Source organism: Salmo trutta, chromosome 12 (assembly GCF_901001165.1).
Source record: "Salmo trutta chromosome 12, fSalTru1.1, whole genome shotgun sequence".
Classification (NCBI taxonomy): Eukaryota; Metazoa; Chordata; class Actinopteri; order Salmoniformes; family Salmonidae; genus Salmo; species Salmo trutta.
In genome coordinates this window covers 79,623,604-79,642,196 of record NC_042968.1, presented here as the reverse complement: position 1 = coordinate 79,642,196, position 18,593 = coordinate 79,623,604, and the positions used below count along the sequence as shown (strand labels likewise).

Here is an 18,593-nt window from a genome sequence, read left to right as displayed (position 1 = left end):
GATGAATGAGCCATCTGATTCAATGATTGATGGAGCTGAGTTTTCCTTTATTCCCAACATTTAATTTATGGTGCTCCAAAGCTTTTTACTATTATTCTTTATCTTTGTTTCATAGTGTAGTTTCTTCTTCTTTTTATTCAGTTTAGTCACATTATTTGTCAATTTGCAATACGTTTTGCAATTGGTTGTGCAGCAAGACTTATTTGCCATTCCTTTTGCCTCATCCCTCTCAATCATACAGTTGTTCAATTCCTCATCAATCCATGGGGATTTAACCGTTTTTACAGTCATTTTCTTAATGGGTGCATGCTTATTCTTAACTGGAATAAGCAATTTCATAAATGTGTCAAGTGCAGCCTCTGTTTGCTCCTCATTACACATCACGAACCAACAAATATTCTTTACATCAACAACATAGAAATCACTACAAAACTTATTGTATGACCTCTTATACACTATATTAGGCCCAGCCTTTGGAACTTTGGTTTTCCTAGATATGGCTACTATATTGTGATCACTACATCCGATGGATCTGGATACTGCTTTTAAGCTAATTTCTGCAGCATTAGTAAAGATGTGATCAATACATGTTTTTGATTTTATTCATGTGCTGTTTGTAACTACCTGGTAGGTTGGCTGATAACCTAACCGCGTCGCGGAATCCACGCAAAAACAAGTTCGGTATACATATTTATTGAATATTCCTTATGTTTTAGTCAAAAATAACAAACTGAGTGTTTCCAGCATACAGTATTCAACCGTGAACTCTGAAGATTGGAGAAGCAACTTTAGCCAATCGAAATCCCGATCACACTTCTAGACGATGGCGAGTTGCCTAGCTAGGCTCAATCTAACAGTCGTCTCGCACCAAACTGCGCATGTGCAGGCCGTCAAATCAAATGTACTCTTTCGATATAAAGTTGTTTTTGACTAAATTGAAAACGTGTCAGTTTGTCACTTTCATGAGGTTGGAGTAATAACATATTCAACTACTTTAGACATTGGCTCAAATCCTGGTTGTGCCTTTAGATTTCAAGAAAATTAACAACAAAAGAAGAATGTTTTACTTCTCTCGTTGACTTCTCAAACCCCAGGCCTGGTCTGGTTGATCTGTTTCGCAAGGGTTCCCGGAAGCCTCGCAATGTTGCGCCTCTGGGTTTAGAAACTTCGTGAAAATAACTTGTAGCCAACCATTGATCGCGTTCCCATGCTCAGACGTTGCATGCATCAAGCAATTTTTGCGTGCTACCTATCATCTAGTTAGATATTCACTTTTGTTTATTATCTATTTCACTTGCTTTGGCAATGTAAGCATATCTTTCCCATCCAATAAAGACCCTTAAATTGAAATGGATTGCTTTAACTATTTGCTCATCGTTACAACACTGTATAGACATAATATGACATTTGAAATGTCTTTATTCTTTTGGAACTTGTGTTAGTAATAGTTTCTGTTCACTTTTTATTGGAGGAGCAGGAGAACGTAAACATATGTTTCCCGTGCCAATAAAGCCCCTTGTATTGAATTGATTGCTATAGCATATGATGTGGTTAGCTGATACTGAAAATGCCTTTCCAGGTGTTGTAAGATCTGGCATCCGTCAGCAACACCAGAGGAACGCTTCCGTTTCATGTACCAGAGTATACGTCATTTATGTGCGACGGTGAAACGCCCCTACCTAGAAGTAGAAGATGGACGTCGAACGGCTGTTGGCATTGCGACTAGCATAGCTCTCAATTAGATTACAGTGCAAGTTTACTCCAGACACGCTGTTAATATAAAGCAAAAAACAAACTTCTGTTGCTGAATTTTGACAGACCATTTTCATTCATCACCGTCAGTGTCTTTGGTCAACTAGCTAGCTGATGTTAGCTTGCTTGGCAGCTAACAGTATCGTTATCTTATTTTTTCGGGTTTAGCTAGTGAGCTAGTTAACTTGTCAAGAAATTACATTATTTATTGGCATAGTGAACGGTACCTTGTTGGATTTGCTTACAGTGTAATAGTTATATTTCACGTTTGAACTATTAACTAGTCTCAGGCGGCCTTCGCAGTTCGGCGCAAGCTGGCCAGCGCAGTAACGTTAGCTACTGTTGTTAGCTAGCTATGGCTTCCAGGCGAGGTAATTGTAACAGCGGCATGGATTCTCCGTTGAATAGCAATAGCACAGTCGGTGGTGCTAATCGTAAACAAAGTATAATCAACGCCCCAAACCGAGCTGGGACTGAGTCTTGTTGTGATCGTAAAGTAGAGAAAGCTGAGTATGCGCACCAAGCATGCCAGGGCAACATGACTGTATCCTCACTCAAGACACGGTTAGCCCCGACCATTCGAACCACGTTATCCGCTGCTGTGGATACCCTCTTGGGCGAGGTAGTACTTGTGCTCAACGAGACCCAACAAGAGCTGGTTAACAAGGAGCAGGAGAACGAAAGACTCAAAGTGGAATTGAGGACGTTGCAGGAATGCCTTAGCAGCGCCCAAAAGTTAATTGACCAGTTGCAAATTCCTTTCCCCGGTGCACAGACCATGGGTCAGTCAGTTTTCGCCCCCTCTCTCACATCTATTGGCTCTATGAACACAAGTATGGACAGGGACCGCCAGAGCCACCGTAATGTCAATGGCGCGGACGGACGGTGTGTTTCTGGGGTCGACCTAGAGATGAGTGGCTCTCTCAGTGAGTCTCTGCATGGGTACGACTCCAGGGATGACTATAAAATGTGTCAGCTCTCTATCCAACCAGACGGCTCTGTGACCAACCATTCTATGGATTCTTATGCTGCCAACACACCTAACATCTGCTCAGACCACAGCCGGCCAGGTAAAGTATTCCTATTTGTCTTAAGGCAATCCTATGTATGTATGTATGTATATATAACAATTTAGAATATCACTACCTACACTATATATACAAAAAAAGTATGTGGACACCCATTCAAATCAGTCGATTCGGGCTATTTCAGCCACACCCGTTGCTGACAGGTGTATAAAATCGAGCACACAGCCATGCAGTCTCCATAGACAAACAGGCAGTAGAATGGCCTTACTGAAGAGCTCAGTGACTTGCAACATGGCACCGTCATAGGATGCCACCTTTCCATCAAGACAGTTAGTCAAATGTCTGCCCTGCTAGAGCTGCCCCGGTCAACTGTAAGTGCTGTTATTGTGAAGTGGAAACGTCTAGGAGCAACAACGGCTCAACCGCGAAGTGGTAGGCCACACAAGCTCACAGAATGGGACCAGTGAAACGTATATCTCGTAAAAATCATCAGGCCTCGGTTGCAACACTCTACCGCGTTCCAAACTGCCTCTGGAAGCAACGTTAGCACAAGAACTGTTCGTCGGGAGCTTCATGAAATGAGTTTCCATGGCTGAGCAGTTGCACACAAGCCTAAGATCACCATGTGCAATGCCAAGCGTTGGCTAGAGAGGTATACAGCTTGCTGCCATTGGACTCTGGAGCAGTGGAAACGCGTTCTCTGGAGTGATGAGTCACGCTTCGTATTCTGGCAGTCCAACGGACCAATCTGGGTTTGGGGTATACCAGGAGAATGATACCTGCCCCAATGCCTAGTGCCAACTGTAATGTTTGGTGGAGGAGGAATAATGGTCTGGGGCTGGTTTCAATGGTTTGGGTTAGGCCCCTTAGATCCAGTGAAGGGAAATCTTAACCCTATGACATTTTAGATGATTCTGTGCTTCCAACTTTATGGCAACAGTTTGGGAAGGCCTTTTTCTGTTTCAGCACAACTATGCCCTTGTGCACAAAGGGAGGTCCATACACAAATGGTTTGTCGAGATCGGTGTGGAAGAACTTGACTGGCCTGCACAGAGCCCTGACCTCAACCCAATCGAACACCTTTAGGATGAATTGCAACGCCGACTGCGAGCCAGGCCTAATCGTCCAACATCCGTGCCCAACCTCACTAGTGCTCTTATGGCTGAATGGAAGCAAGTCCCCACAGCAATGTTCCAACATCTATTGGAGAGCCTTCCCAGAAGAGGGTAGGCTGTTATCACAGCAAAAGGGGGACCAATTCCATATTAATGCCCATGATTTTTGACGAGCTGCTGTCCACATAAATTTGGTCATGTATTGTATGTGTTCTAGTTAATGCCATTCATTTGGAATGAATTTAAATATTTGAATATCTGTGTGCTTACAGCCCTTTATGTTATTTTGTACTAAACAGATGAGAGGAGGCAGCAGCAGGGGACACGAGCAGGAGGAACCAGATTTGAGATCAAAGAAGAGCAGGGGCCTGGTTCAAGTTCAGGTCCCGGGCAGGCTTGCAGGAGAGGGCCGAGGAGCGCCGGGGATGCTGGCGGCAGTGAGCAGACGGCCCAGAATGTTGGTGATCTGGGATATATCCATGTGGTGGAGCAGGAGGGGTCATCACGCTCCGGCAGCTACTCTCTTCGTCACCCAAAACCCATGAGGCCACGTACTGCCACTGGTGGTCCGGCTCAGGGTGGACTGGCAGGACAGAAAGCGGTGTTAAGATCTCCTGGAACAGTGGGAAGGGACAGCATGTCCCCAGGGAGGGCGGGAGAGACAGCAGGACCGTCCACCTCTCCAGGAGACCCAGATGCAGATCGCCCCCACCACTGTCTAGAGTGTGGGAAGACCTTCCGCCTCATCTCCAGCCTGAAGAAGCACATCCGCATCCACACAGGAGAGAAGCCCTACCCGTGTGGGGTGTGTGGCCGCCGCTTCCGTGAGTCAGGGGCCCTGAAAACCCATCTTCGCATTCACACAGGCGAGAAGCCCTACTCCTGCTCTGAATGTCCTAAAATCTTCCGCCATTTAGACGGCCTGCGAAAGCACCAGCGCACCCACACTGGTGACAAGCCCTACGTGTGTGCCATCTGTGGCAAGCGTCTGAGCCGACTGCAGCACCTGAAGCACCACCAGCGCATCCATACTGGAGAGAAGCCCTGCATCTGCCCCTTCTGTAACCGCACCTTCAAGGAGCCTGCGGCGCTGCGCAAGCATGTCCGCACTCACCGTGAGGAGTCTGGCAACATGGAGGCAGGCCTGGGAGAGGAGCCGGACCCAGACACCCTGGACAACATCAACAGCCTCCATCCTGCTGCCCCCTCCCCTCAGATGAGGTTTGATGAGTGGGCAGCTGAAGGGGATGATGTTGACTGTGTGTAGGATGGCCACATCCTTCTGCCTAGAGCATTAGGAACATGACAGTAAAGAGTCTTCCTATTCCATTACTGTACTGTGTGAGGAAGTCTAAAATTCCATCCCTGAGAAACAGGCTATCTATCTACATCCTTAGTATTGTCACTTGACCAGGGTAGCCTATTCATTTCAGAGACAATTCATGTGCCTGTCTGACCCCCTGACATATACTTTAGTGCATTATAATCTTAGAAATGTGAAAGTAGTTTATAGAATATGAAATGTACCCATGTCTCATGTCCCCCTTCTCCCATACAACCCCACAACCTACCTGGTGTGTATCATCGTTGTCTGCTGGAGATACTCATCCTTTAAGGTGCTCGTCATGTATTTTGATATGGAATGGAGTTATATGCAACCATGTCCAAAGACCATTTTATAGAATTGTAACAATAGTTAGTTTGCTACTATTAATGCCACCGCCATGGTGACATTAAACGGAGACTCAGCGATGTGACGTTACCATGAACAGCAGTGCAATAACTTCAGAGAGAGCGCAAGGCCTTGTTAGCAGTGGTGGGGAAAAAGTACCCAATTGTAAAAGTAAACATACCTTAACAGACAATGACTCAAGTGAAAGTCACCCAGTAAAATACTGGAGTAAAAGTCTAAAAGTATTTGGTTTTAAATATACTTAAGTATCAACAGTAAATGTAATTGCTAAAATATACTTAAGTATCAATTGTAAAAGTATAAATTGTCAAATTCCTTATATTAAGCAAACCAGATGGCACCATTTTCATGTTCTATTAATTTATGGATTGCCAGGGGCACACTCCAACACTCAGACATAATTTGTGTTTAGTGAGTCCACCAGGTCAGAGGCAGTAGAGATGACCAGGGATGTTCTCCCTGGTCCATTTTCCTGTCCATTTTACTGTCCTGCTAAGCATTCAAAATGTAACGAGTACTTTTGGGTGTCAGGGAAAATGTATGGAGTAAAAAAGTACATTATTTTCTTTAGGAATGTAGTGAAGTAAAAGTTGTCCAGAATATAAATAGTGAAGTACAGCTACCCAAAAAAACCTACTTAAGTTTTACTTTCAAGTATTTTTACCTAAGTACTTTACACCACTGCTTGTTAGAACACACCCACACAGATATACTGATAAACAGCTGCATATATTTGTACCAGCCAGGAGTTCCTTACTGTCTCATGCAGTGTGATAGCTGTGTGGTAATGCTGCCCAGATAAGCTTCTTCCTACTCTCTACGTCAGAAGTCGATATTTATAGTCACGTCATATTGCTGAATGTACTTTTAACGATTAATGCCACCATGAAATGTAAATATGTAATCACTTGCAATTGTTCTAAATCTTCCTGTTGTTGATCGGCCCATTCAGAGAGAAAATGGAAACCATTTCTATCTGAAGGAACAGAGCACATTTAGTTTCAGCCTTTTAGCTGTCAATCTCTGTCCCAGTGTATTATCCTTGTAAACTGGTCCATCTGCAATTATGGAAAATGTCCATTACTAATTTAAATCCCCTCTAAATAGGTTGACAATACTGAGAATATACAATAGCAGTCAAAAGTTTGGACTCACCTACTCATTCAAGAGTTTTTATTTTTACTATTTTCTACATGGAAGAATAGTAGTGAAGACATCAAAACTATGAAATAACACATATGGAATCATGTAGTAACCAAAAAAGTGTTAAATCAAAATATATTTTATTTGAGATTTTTTGAAGTAGCCAACCTTGGTCTTGATGACAGCATTTCACACTCTTTGTATTCTCTCAACCATGAGGTAGTGACCTGGAATGCATTTCAATTAACAGGTGTGCCTTGTTAATTTGTGGAATTGCTATCCTTCTGAATGCATTTGAGCCACTCAGTTGTGTTGTGACAAGGTAGGGGTGGTATACAAAAGATAGCCCTATTTTGTAAAAGACCAAGTCCAAATTATGGCAAGAACAGCTCAAATAAGCAAATAGAAATGACAGTCCATCATTACTTTGACTGACCTTCATGTCTTAATCTGTAAAATTTCAAGAACTTTGAAAGTTTCTTCAAGTGCAGTCGCAAAAACCATCAAGCACTATAATAAAACTGGCTCTCATGGGGACCGCCACAGGAAAGAAAGACCCAGAGTTACCTCTGCTGCAGAGGATAAGTTCATTAGTTACCAGCCTCAGAAATTGCAGCCCAAATGCTTCAGAGTTCAAGTAACAGACACATCTCAACATCAACTGTTCAGAGGAGGCGTTCATGGTTGAATTGCTGCACAGAAACAACTACTAAAGGACACCAATAATAGGAAGAGACTTGTTTGGTCCAAGAAGCACAAGCAATGGACATTAGACCGGTGGAAATCTGTCCTTTGGTCTGATGAGTCCAAATTTGAGATTTTTGGTTCCAACCGCCATGTCTTTTGTGAGACGCTGTGTAGGTGAACGGATGATCTCCGCATGTGTGGTTCCCACCGTGAAGCGTGGAGGAGGTGTGGGGGTGCTTTGCTGATGACACTGTCTGTGATTTATTTGGAATTTAAGGCACACTTAACCAGCATGGCTACCACAGCATTCTGCAGCAGTCCCACTAAGCGCAAACCAAATGGGATAATAATTTGTTTTTCAACAGGAGAATGACCCATTGCACCTCCAAGTTGTGTAAGTGCTATTTGACCAAGAAGGGGAGTGATGAAGTGCTGCATCAGATGACCTGGCCTCCACAATCATCCGACCTCAACTCAATTGAGATGTTTTGGCATGAGTTGGACTGCAGCGTGAAGGAAAGCAGCCAACAAGTGCTCAGCGTATGTGGGAAGTCTTTCAAGACTGGAAAAGCATTCCAGGATAAGCTGGCTGAGAGAATGCCATGAGTGTGCAAAGTTGTCATCAAGGCAAAGGGTGGCTACTTTGAAGAATATAAATTAGATTTTGTTTTATTTAACACTTTTTGGGTTACTTTGTGATTCCATATGTGTTATTTCATAGTTTTGATATCTTCACTATTGCTCTACAATGTAGAAAATTTGTGAAAATAAAGAAAAACTCATGAATGAGTAGGTGTGTCCAAACTTTTGACTGCTACTATACTTTAAAATGCACAGCTGGAGTTACATCCATCATCCTTAGTGGTTCTCTGGACCCAAGGCAACAGGGTCATGTACTGCATTCAGTGGTTATTTTTGCACATCAATTTTTAACAAAATGTCAAATTTTAAAGAACAGGATTTTGCTATGACCTGTCCTCCTCCTGTGTTTAAAATGTATTTTTGACCCATGATGCATCGTTACTTTGTCTTAATGTTATACTATACTTATTAAAGGGCCTTTGTTCATATTGTGTTCTCTTAGTTATGCTTATTATTGTACAGTGTATTCAGTCCCCTTGACTTCGTCCATATTTTGTTATGTTAGTCTTATTCTAAAATGGTTTAAAATGTTAGTTTTTTTCTCATCAATCTACACACAATACCCCATATTGAGGTATTGTCAAGGTCTTTCCAGAGATGTTCGATCGGGTTAAAGTCCAGGCTCTGGCTGGGCCACTCAAGGATATTCAGAGCCTTGTCCCGAAGCAGCACCTGCGTTGTCTTGGCTGTGTGCTTAGGGTTGTTGTCCTGTTGGAAGGTGAACCTTCACCGCAGTCTGAAGTCTTGAGCGCTCTGGAGCAGGTTTTCATCAAGGATCATTCTGGATTTTGCTCCGTTCATCTTTCCCTCTCCTGACTAATCTCCCTGCCCCTGAAAAACATCCCCACAGCATGATGCTGCCACCACCATGCATCACCATAGTGATGGTGCCAGGTTTCTTCCAGACATGACGCTTGGCATTCAGGCCAAAGAGTGTAATCTTAGTTTCCTCAGACCAGAGAATCTTGTTTCTCATGGTCTGAGAGTCCTTTAGGTGCCTTTTGGCAAACTCCAAGCGGGCTGTCATGCGCCTTTTACTGAGGAGTAGCTTCTGTCTGGCCACTCTACCGTAAAGGACTGATTGGTGGAGTGCTGCAGAGATGGTTGTCCTTCTGGAAGGTTCTCTCCTCTCCACAAAGGAACTCTGGAGCTCTGTCAGCATGACCATCGGGTTTTTGGTGACCTCCCTGACCGAAGCCCTTCTTCCCTGATTGCTCACTTTTGCCGGGCAAACGGCTCTAGGAAGATGCAACCAGAGTAGTGACCCTGCTTCCTTCCGTGAGGGATACGGCCCTGCGGACACCCTCACCCAAAGACCACTCACAAACAATGACACACACAGCCACCCTGGATTGATTATAATGACAGCCTTGTGTAAATGCGCACAGAAAAACAGACACCCATTCCCAATTCTTTCCACAGGGCCCTCGTCATAAATGTTGATGACATGCTAGTAGACTAAGTCACAGGATATGACTGGAGAAGCACCATATTCAACAATCAGGCTCATGGAAAACCAGTAGCATACGAAGGTTAGATAAATAGAACAACCCTGCCAACCACAGCCAAACACAGCCAACCACAGCCAAACACTTCCATCCCTTGTCAAACTTGCGCACAGCAGTCTCTCCTTGTTTGCCCAGTCCCACTGAAATGTGAGGGCTGATCTCTGTGATGTCTAGGCCCACAGCCTCCACCCTTCCCTGGCCCTGTGGTCTCACCGTCTGACCCACTGGTACCACTGACCCAGTCTGGTGGGGTTCTGGATTTCACAGTTATCCCACGTGACGATTGTCTTGATATGGAAGATGAATATGTGTTGTAATGAGTCACAGTAGCCTTACTACTTGGTTTGTAAGTAATAACTATAGAGTTTACAAAGGGGGCAATTTCACACAATTGCCCCAGTGTGTATCGTGTCTGTTTCGCAACAGAAGTAACTGGAATTCTTTTGTCCCCTCTGCGACTATAGAAATTAGGCAGTGATGTAGCCCCCCCCTTTCTATAGCTGTGACTCCCTGACATTCCTGTCATGTGTATGAGTGGCAGTCAGTGATCAGACCTTTGATAGCTCTGTGTGCAGGTGGTGGTGCCCCGAGTGTGTATTTCCAACTCCATTTCTCATCTGTTTAGTCTGAGTACCTCTCTCCCGTTCTAATGTTAAAAGCTGGACTGGGCTCTTGACTCAGTTATTTGTTTTGTTGGGGTGTGAGTGAAGGTGCTTGAGTAAGTGTTTTTATGTGTTACAGCTCCACTGGGTTCTATTTATGTGAGCTCCTGTGAGTTTTTTTATTTTATTCGATTGTGAGTTTGCATGTGAATGTTTTCTGCAAGTGTGTCTTGGCAAGGCATGTCGCTGTGAGGGGGAGAAGCGGAGGCAGAGAAATGTGAGAGCAGCCTGTGAACTCTCTCCAGGCCCATGCAGTCATTTCCTTAGCGACTGAAAGCAAACATTCTTACTTTTCGGAGAGGAAGTGACTCAACCCCTCTCCCCAACTCTCACTTTCTCCTCCTGGCCAATCACATGACCCAACCGGATGATATTCCTGACCCCAACTGTACATCATTAACTGATTGTGCAGGTCAACTAATCATCATGGTGTGTGGTCTGTAAAAGGCACTGAATGGTCAATCCGAGGTCTGCATTGGCCGTGCAGCATTTACTGTGATATGGCTTCTGGAGAAGTAAGGGCATTCATACTTCTTGTGCAGAGCTGTTGTCAAGGAAGTTGTCAAGGAAGTGAGTTTGTGTTTATATAGGACCTCTCGCCCTCACCTACCGTCAACCAATCATGTCAATGTGGAGCTATACGGAGCCCTCTCCATTGTTACCAAATTTGAGAGGCGCACTTCGATGCAGTACAGAGCTCAGTTTGGCCTCTGCATGCCTCTGGAGTCTCCGCAATTGTGTCACACCATCCATACAGCGCCTCCGACCACATTTTCAGATCAAGCATAAATTGTCTCAGCCTACTCCCCTTTCCGTATGAGGTAATGCTCTGTTGTTACTTCATACTTTCTTTATATTTCATTTCACTACTATATAAAAATACAGTATACTTTGATCGGATAGCAAGATTTGGCACTGTTACTGTCTCATCCAGTCATTGTGCTGTCTCACATACACTACCATTCAAAGTTTGGGGTCACTTAGAAATGTCCTTGTTTTTGAAAGAAAACCACATTTTTTGTCCATTAAAATAACATAAAATTGATCAGAAATACAGTGTAGACATTGTTAATGTTCTAAATGACTATTGTAGCTGGAAATGGCTGATTTTTTAAATGGAATATCTACATAGGCGTACAGAGGCCCATTATCAGCAACCATCACTCCTGTGTTCCAATGGCACGTTGTGTTAGCTAATCCAAGTTTATCATTTTAAAAGGCTAATTGATCAATAGAAAACCTTTTGCAATTATGTTAGCACAGCTGAAAACTGTTGTCCTGATTAAAGAAGCAATAAAACTGGCCTTCTTTAGACTAGTTGAGTATCTGGAGCATCAGCATTTGTGGGTTCTGTTACAGGCTCAAAATGGCCAGAAACAATGAACTTTCTTCAGAAACTAGTCAGTATATTAGTGTTCTGAGAAATTAAGGCTATTCCATGTCAGAAATTGCCAAGAAACTGAAGATCTCATACAACGTTGTGTACTACTCCCTTCACAGAACAGCGCAAACTAGCTCTAGCCAGAATAGAAAGATGACTGGGAGGCCCCAGGCCACAACAGAGCAAGAGGACAAGTACATTAGAGTGTCTAGTTTTAAGAACAGACGCCTCACAAGTCTTCGACTGGCAGCTTCATTAAATAGTCCCCCCAAAACATCAGTCTTAACGTGAACAGGGAAGAGGCGACTCTGGGATCCTGGCCTTCTAGGCAGAGTTCCTCTGTCCAGTGTCTGTGTTCTTTTGCCCACCTTAATATTTAATTTTGATTGGCCAGTCTGAGATATGGCTTTTTCTTTGCAACTCTGCCTAGAAGGCCAGCATCCCGGAGTCGCCTTTTCACTGTTGATGTTGAGACTGGTGTTTTGCGGTTTTCAGCTACAATAGTCATTTACAACATTAACAATGTCTACACTCTATTTCTGATCAATTTTATGTTATTTTAATGGACAAAAAATGTGCTTTTCTTTCAAAAACAAGGACATTTCTAAGTGACCCCAAACTTTTGAACGATAGTGTATGTAACAATATTGGTCATTCATTTTTCATTTGTCCAGATATGAGATAGGGCTAATTATTCATGTTTTGGGGGGAAACAGTTTTCTCAACAGGCACCTCTTTTCCTCCCACAACTGTAACTGTAAGCTAGGTTCTTCTGAATGAGGAGCTGCTACGCACTGTTGGCAGTTCACACTTTTTGATTAGGAGGTGTTTTCCAGAGCGACACGCACAGCCGCGGTTATCTTTCGCTGGATGGGAGGATAGGGGGCGTTAGAGAAATGACCAACATGCCTGGCCTGCTGCCAGCCCTCTCTGGAGAGGATTGGCTCCCTCTCCCTCTCTCCTCCCCTTCTTTCCCAAACCCAGATACGCACAAGCCAACCATCCAAGCAACATCAGGGAGAAAAGAGAGCGAGAAAGCGGGTAGGAAAAGGGGAAAGTTATCTCGGTAACTTTTGGGTTGTTAACGGCGTCCTGTATTTTAGCAACAAAAAAGGCATACCTTTTACAGTTCTGAATGAATAATTGTGTTATGCAGGGTGACTGAAATGAGCTGTTTTGAAAGGAAAGGAAGGAAGTACACCACTGGAGTTTTCTCCATGCTTTTGTCGTTGTATGAGGCACCTTTATAATCAACATTTTGGAATATCTACGGAAGTTAGTCGGCTGTTTTCAGGGTTCGATTGAAAGGAATATCGACTCCATTGGTGGTTTGGTCCGGGCTAAACAGTCTTTAGGAGCATTCCATTTTGCCACCGTGAATGCCCCCATCTCTTCGTGCACGGCAGTGAAGGATGCCAGGATGCCTTCTCTGATCATTTCCCATCTGCTCGTCATCTGGCTGGGTGTCCAGAGGCTGGCCTGGTGCGCAGAGCGCGCATCCACCCGGGAGCGCTTCAAAGTGGTCATCGCCCCTCTCATCTGCAAGAGGATTTGTTTGAAAGGCCAGTGCCAGGACACCTGTGAGCAGGGCAACAATACCACACTGATAGGCGAGAACGGACAGTCAGCGGATACTCTCACAGGGCCTGGATTCAGAGTGGGTGAGTGGTTGGTTTGATGCCCTTTTTGGAGACATATTTCTGAACAATATCAGGCCTACTAGGGAAGAAATTGCACATAGGCCCCTAGGCCTAAATCATCAACATCAAAAGAAACAATTACATCTCAGTGGAAAGCATTTCTCAGACATGGCTCATTGGCATATTTCAGCTTTCCCCTCTAACCACATCTCCACATTGTCTGGCTGGCATGTGTTGAGTCTATCTGCACAGTATCAGATAAACTGTGGTAAGGCATGGAGCCTTATACTAGTTTACACTCTTGAGCCTACACTGGAGTTGACTTTCCTCTCCCACTGCCCTGTAAAGGAGGTGGCCAGTAACAGGTCAGTCACTCACAACACACTCACAATCAGGGGCGTAGGAGCTACTCTGACATTGGTGGGGACACATTTTGCTACTGGGTTCCAGGGGCATGCCCCCTGATTTAAAAAATAAATAAAAACAGGTTTTAAATGCTAATTTATAGTGACTTTTGTGAAAATTATACAGACAAATCTTAACTTACAAATAGGCACATTTACAAGTCTAAGAGGGACCTTGCATAGGGGCACTTACTCTGGTACAGTCCAATTAGTCTTGGTGCCATGGCCATTCATACTGCACTGAATACCAGTGTGACTGTTAATGGGGACATATTCAATGAAACAAACATTTTGTACTCTTTTTCTGCTACTGTATGATTTTCCTAGTCTGTCAGGTTGTTACTACTGCTGCTGTACATACTGTATGGTTTGAAACTTAACATAATATTTTAAATGCATAATACAGTTATTAAACTGTAATAATAACCAGCAACATACACAGTTGACTGTTTTAATTAAAAAAAGGTACACATGAAATGTCAAACTGAAATTAATCAATATCTCCACTCAATTATGAAAAATAAAATATCATGCTTGCACCTCTCCTGCATAAAGTTAAAAGCATATTTTGGGATTTTGGTAATGAGGCCATTTATCTACATCCCCAGAGTCAGATGAACTCGTGGATAGCATCTGTATGTCTCTGCGTGCCAGTGGAGGCTCATCAGGGGAGGAAGGGGAGGACCATCCGCCTCAGTGAATTTCATAAAAATTGTAAATAGTGAAACATTAAAAATGTTATCCTTTTAGATAAAACTATACTAAATATATTCACATGTCACCAAATAATTTATTAAAACACACTGTTTTACAACGAAGGTCTCAACAGCACTCTCTGGGGTAGCAACATGATTTAGCCATAAGACAGCTAGTTTCTGTCCTTCTCTGGGTACATTGACTTCAATACAAAACCTAGGAGGCTCATGGTTCTCAATAGTGGAACAGTTTTGAACAAATTAATTTCTTGAAAAATAAAGGAAAAGCAAGAAAGAGTGAGCCAGCTATATTTTGTTGTATTTTTTTCACTTTCACATACTTAGCTAGCAAATGGAGCTAGCTAGTTTAGCCTACTCAAACGCACAGCTCAAACAGAGAGGGATGCTATGTTTGCTAGCTGGCTATGGCTATCCAACACTGGAAGTCTTCCAAGTCAAGGTAAGCTTTGGTTTTTATTAATTTATTGCTACTGGGGCCCACCGTTGTAACTGCTAAAGTACTTGCTGTACTCTGTACTGCATGATTTTAGCTGATTTACTAATGCATTAGTTCTAGTAGCTATGTTGACTATGATGCTAGCTAATATGGTGACACAACAATGTAGGCTGTGTGTAGCAGTTAGCGATTATGGTATGAAGGTTTGGCTTGGAATGGTTTTTTCGCCTGGTCTCAGACAGCTGTTGTGTTGTGCAATGAAGTCCACAAGTGAAGGGAAAAGGTGAGAGGAGGAGAGCGCGTAGATGTGAGAAGGAATTATACAATGACCAAGGTGATCATACTGTTCGTATGTGGCTGCTATGAAATTGAACTGTGTTTGTGGCCAGGTGATCAGGTGATTCATTACGTCGATTCTGTTGAAAAACATTTCTTAAATGAATGCAAACGAAACAGGAATAAACATACCTGAATTTGTTCAATAGAAACTCTCCTTTGCAACTGTTTGGAGTGGACTAATGATTGCACCCTAGATCAGCTAGATGCAGGCAAGAGTGTGCAAGGCGGTATTGAATGTGTCACTTTCTGTCACCGTGTTTACCCCCATTTCTCTCTCGATCTGTGCACCTACGCTGTAAGCTTTCATTCATAGGCTAGGTTGTAGCAACTTAATGATGGGTATAGGGAAAATTTGAGTATCATGTAGTAGCCTAAACCTAGTGATGTTACATTGAGCTGGGTGAATGGAATATGAATGACAGTCATCCAATATGCTGTAATAGAAATAAGGCCATGCTCATTAACATTTTTTTTTAAATGGCAGTTTGAAGGAAGTTTCTAACTAGTGTCCTTTGGGTGGTGGACCATTCTTGATACACACGGGAAACTGTTGACCGTGTGAAACCCAGCAACGTTGCAGTTCTTGACACAAACTGGTGCGCCTGGCACCTACTACCATACCCTGTTCAAAGGGACTTACAATTTTTGTCTTGTCCATTCACCCTCTGAATGGTACACATACACAATTAATGTCTCAATTGTCCCAAGGCTTAACAATTCTTCTTTAACCTGTCTCCTCCCTTTATCTACGCTGTTTGAAGTTGATTTATCAAGTGACATCAAATAGGGACCATAGCTTTTACCTGGATTCACCTGGTCAGTCTATGTCATGGAAAGAGCATTATGTTTTGTACACTCAGTGTATATGATCATTCAGATTGATTTACAGTTCACACTATGACAGATCATCAGTCTATGAACTTTATGGCCTTGGAGTGGCACTTCTAACTATCTTACCTGTTGGTTTGAGAGAGCACTGTTATTATTTGCTCAGCTTTTAATTAGTCGTGATTAGGGGGTATCCCTTTCTGTGATGAGGTGGTGTCCCTTTCTGTGTTGATCTGTGTGGGGCCAAGGTTATTTTAGGTTGACTTACCCCCCAACCCCACAATTAAGGGAGACTACGATTTGCTTTAGAATGCGAACAGGACCCAAAAATAAACTGCAGTGGTAAAAATAAACAAGGACACTGATTCAGTCACTGTGAAAGCTACATTTATGCAAATACAGCAGAGGTCGTCCTTGAAGTGTTGGCTGTGGGGCATCGTGGTCAAGAGGGTTAGAGCAATATTCACATTCACTTAGGCCCACACATTTCCTATACATTTACACAAATCTTTCCCATGTTTTTATTTAAAAAAATACAACTAATGACTGTAATTTCAGTTGACCCTGTCAGGGTGTTTTCGAACAGATTTTGTTTTGGAAAATATTGTAGTGAAATGTGAAGTTGCTAAGCTTTTTCTCCCAACATGTCACGTCCTGACCAGTAAAGGGGTTATTTGTTCTTTTAGTTTGGGTCAGGATGTGGCAGGGGTTATTTGTTTTATGTGGTTCAGGGTGTGTTTGTGTATGTGTTCACGTAGAGGGGGTATTTGGTTTATATGGTTCGGGGTGGTTGTTTATGTAGAGGGGTATTTGATCTATGTATTCCGGGGTTTTTGGGTTAGCGTTCTATGTTAGTTTATTTCTATGTTCTGTCTAGGTGTTTGTATTTCTATGTTTTGGTAATGGGGATTGGGGCCTTCAATTGGAGGCAGCTGTCTATCGTTGCCTCTGATTGAAGGTCCTATATTTAGGAGTGTGTTTGTCATGGGATTTTGGGAGAGATTGTTTCCGTGTATAGCGTCATGCCTTACAGGACTGTTAATCGTCGTTGTGTTTTTGTAAACATTTTGGTTTTCCTTCTTTGTCCTAAAAAAAAGAAGATGAGTATACATTTTCCCGCTACGTTTTGGTCTACACCCTACGACACCCGTGACAGAATCTCCCACCCAACACGGACCAAGCAGCGGAGGAGGGAGCAGCAACAGATGGACTGTCGGGAGTCATGGACCTGGGAGGAGATTAAAGCCGGAGTGGGCCCATGGAGGAAGGCGAAAGAGGACCAGGAATGTTACAGGGGAACAAGGTTGACGTTCAAACCGGAGAGGCAGCCCCAATAATATTTTTTTGGGGGGGCACACGGGTAGTTTGGCTGGGCGAGGATTAAGCCCCAAACCAAATCCCCGTGCTTTTGTTAAGCAACCTTTGACTGGACAGGTCCCGTGCTTCGGGTTAATGCGTACTGTGGCGAGGCCAAGTATCTTTAGGCCGGTGTGCGCAGTGCCAGCGCCCCGCATTTGCCAGGGGGAATTGGGCACCCAGCCAGTACAGGTGGTGCCATTTCTGCGCTCGAGACCGCCAGTGCGCCTCTACGGTCCAGTGCATCAGCCCAGTCCAGTATGTCCTGTTCCGGCTCCTCGCACTAGCCTTGAAGTGCGTGTCTCCAGTCTGATACCTCCAGAACCAGCACCACGCACCAGGCTTCCAGTGCATCAGCCTAGTCCAGTACGTCCTGTTCCTGCTCCTCGCACTAGCCCTAAGGTGCGTGTTTCCAGTCTGGCACATCCAGCACCACGCACCAGGCTTCCAGTGCGTCAGCCCAGTCCAACTCGTCCTGTTCCTGCTCCCCGCACTGGCCCTGAGGTGCGTGTCCCTAGTCTGGCGTCTCCTAAGCCAGCACCACGCACTAGGCTTCCAGTGCGTCAGCCCAGTCCCGAGCTTCCGACGACAGTGCCTCGTCCAGAACTTCCGGCAACAGTGCCTCGTCCAGAACTTCCGGCAACAGTGCCTCGTCCAGAACTTCCGGCAACAGTGCCTCGTCCAGAACTTCCGGCAACAGTGCCTCGTCCAGAGTGTCCGGCAACAGTGCCTCGTCCAGAGTGTCCGGCAGCAGTGCCTCGTCCAGAGTGTCCGGCAGCAGTGCCTCGTCCAGAGTGTCCGGCAGCAGTGCCTCGTCCAGAGTGTCCGGCAGCAGTGCCTCGTCCAGAGTGTCCGGCAGCAGTGCCTCGTCCAGAGTGTCCGGCAACAGTGCCTCGTCCAGACGGCCCACTGTCCGGAACCAGGAGAGATGGCCCACAGCCCGGAGCTCCCAGAGTCGCCCTACAGTCTGGAGCTCCCAGAGTCCAGTCCAGGGTCTAGAGTGACTGGCGTCAGGCAGAGGTATGCAGTGGGGATGGTTTGGTCAGGTAGGGGATTAAGGCCTGAGCCTAAGCCACCTCCACTGTAGGAGGTTTGGGGTGGGGGGGTGTAGCACAGGAGCCGTCGGGGACGGCAGCCACCCTCCCTTCCCTCCCTTTAGTAAGGGGTTTATTTTTGTAGTTTTTTTTTTTGTAAGGTGCATCCGGGGTATGCACCTTTGGGGGGGGGGGGGGGGGGGGGTACAGGACAGCGGAGTTAATCACC

At 44.5% G+C, this 18,593-nt stretch overlaps 2 protein-coding genes across 2 annotated transcripts in view; both read left to right on the top strand.

Moving 5' to 3' along the window:
• Positions 1-1,673: 1,673 nt before the first annotated feature.
• LOC115204321 (zinc finger protein with KRAB and SCAN domains 1) lies at positions 1,674-6,731 on the top strand. The gene is made up of 2 exons (XM_029769792.1): positions 1,674-2,822; positions 4,195-6,731. The coding sequence occupies exons 1-2, from the start codon at positions 2,108-2,110 to the stop codon at positions 5,160-5,162; spliced, it is 1,683 nt and encodes a 560-aa protein (XP_029625652.1). The 5' UTR covers positions 1,674-2,107; the 3' UTR covers positions 5,163-6,731.
• A 5,842-nt stretch (positions 6,732-12,573) lies between these two features.
• LOC115204320 (latent-transforming growth factor beta-binding protein 3) overlaps positions 12,574-18,593 on the top strand; it is a gene marked incomplete in the record, with an annotated part of 46,233 nt that continues 40,213 nt past the window's right edge. Inside the window, 1 exon segment of the mRNA XM_029769791.1 lies at positions 12,574-13,272. Within this exon segment, the coding sequence (XP_029625651.1) occupies positions 13,032-13,272 (241 nt within the window).

Excerpts from the sequence above, each read along its gene's own strand:
- LOC115204321 (XM_029769792.1), top strand. The coding sequence starts at position 2,108 with ATGGCTTCCAGGCGAGGTAATTGTAACAGCGGCATGGATTCTCCGTTG. Across the intron at positions 2,823-4,194 it reads CTCAGACCACAGCCGGCCAG|ATGAGAGGAGGCAGCAGCAG; the intron begins GTAAAGTATTCC and ends TGTACTAAACAG.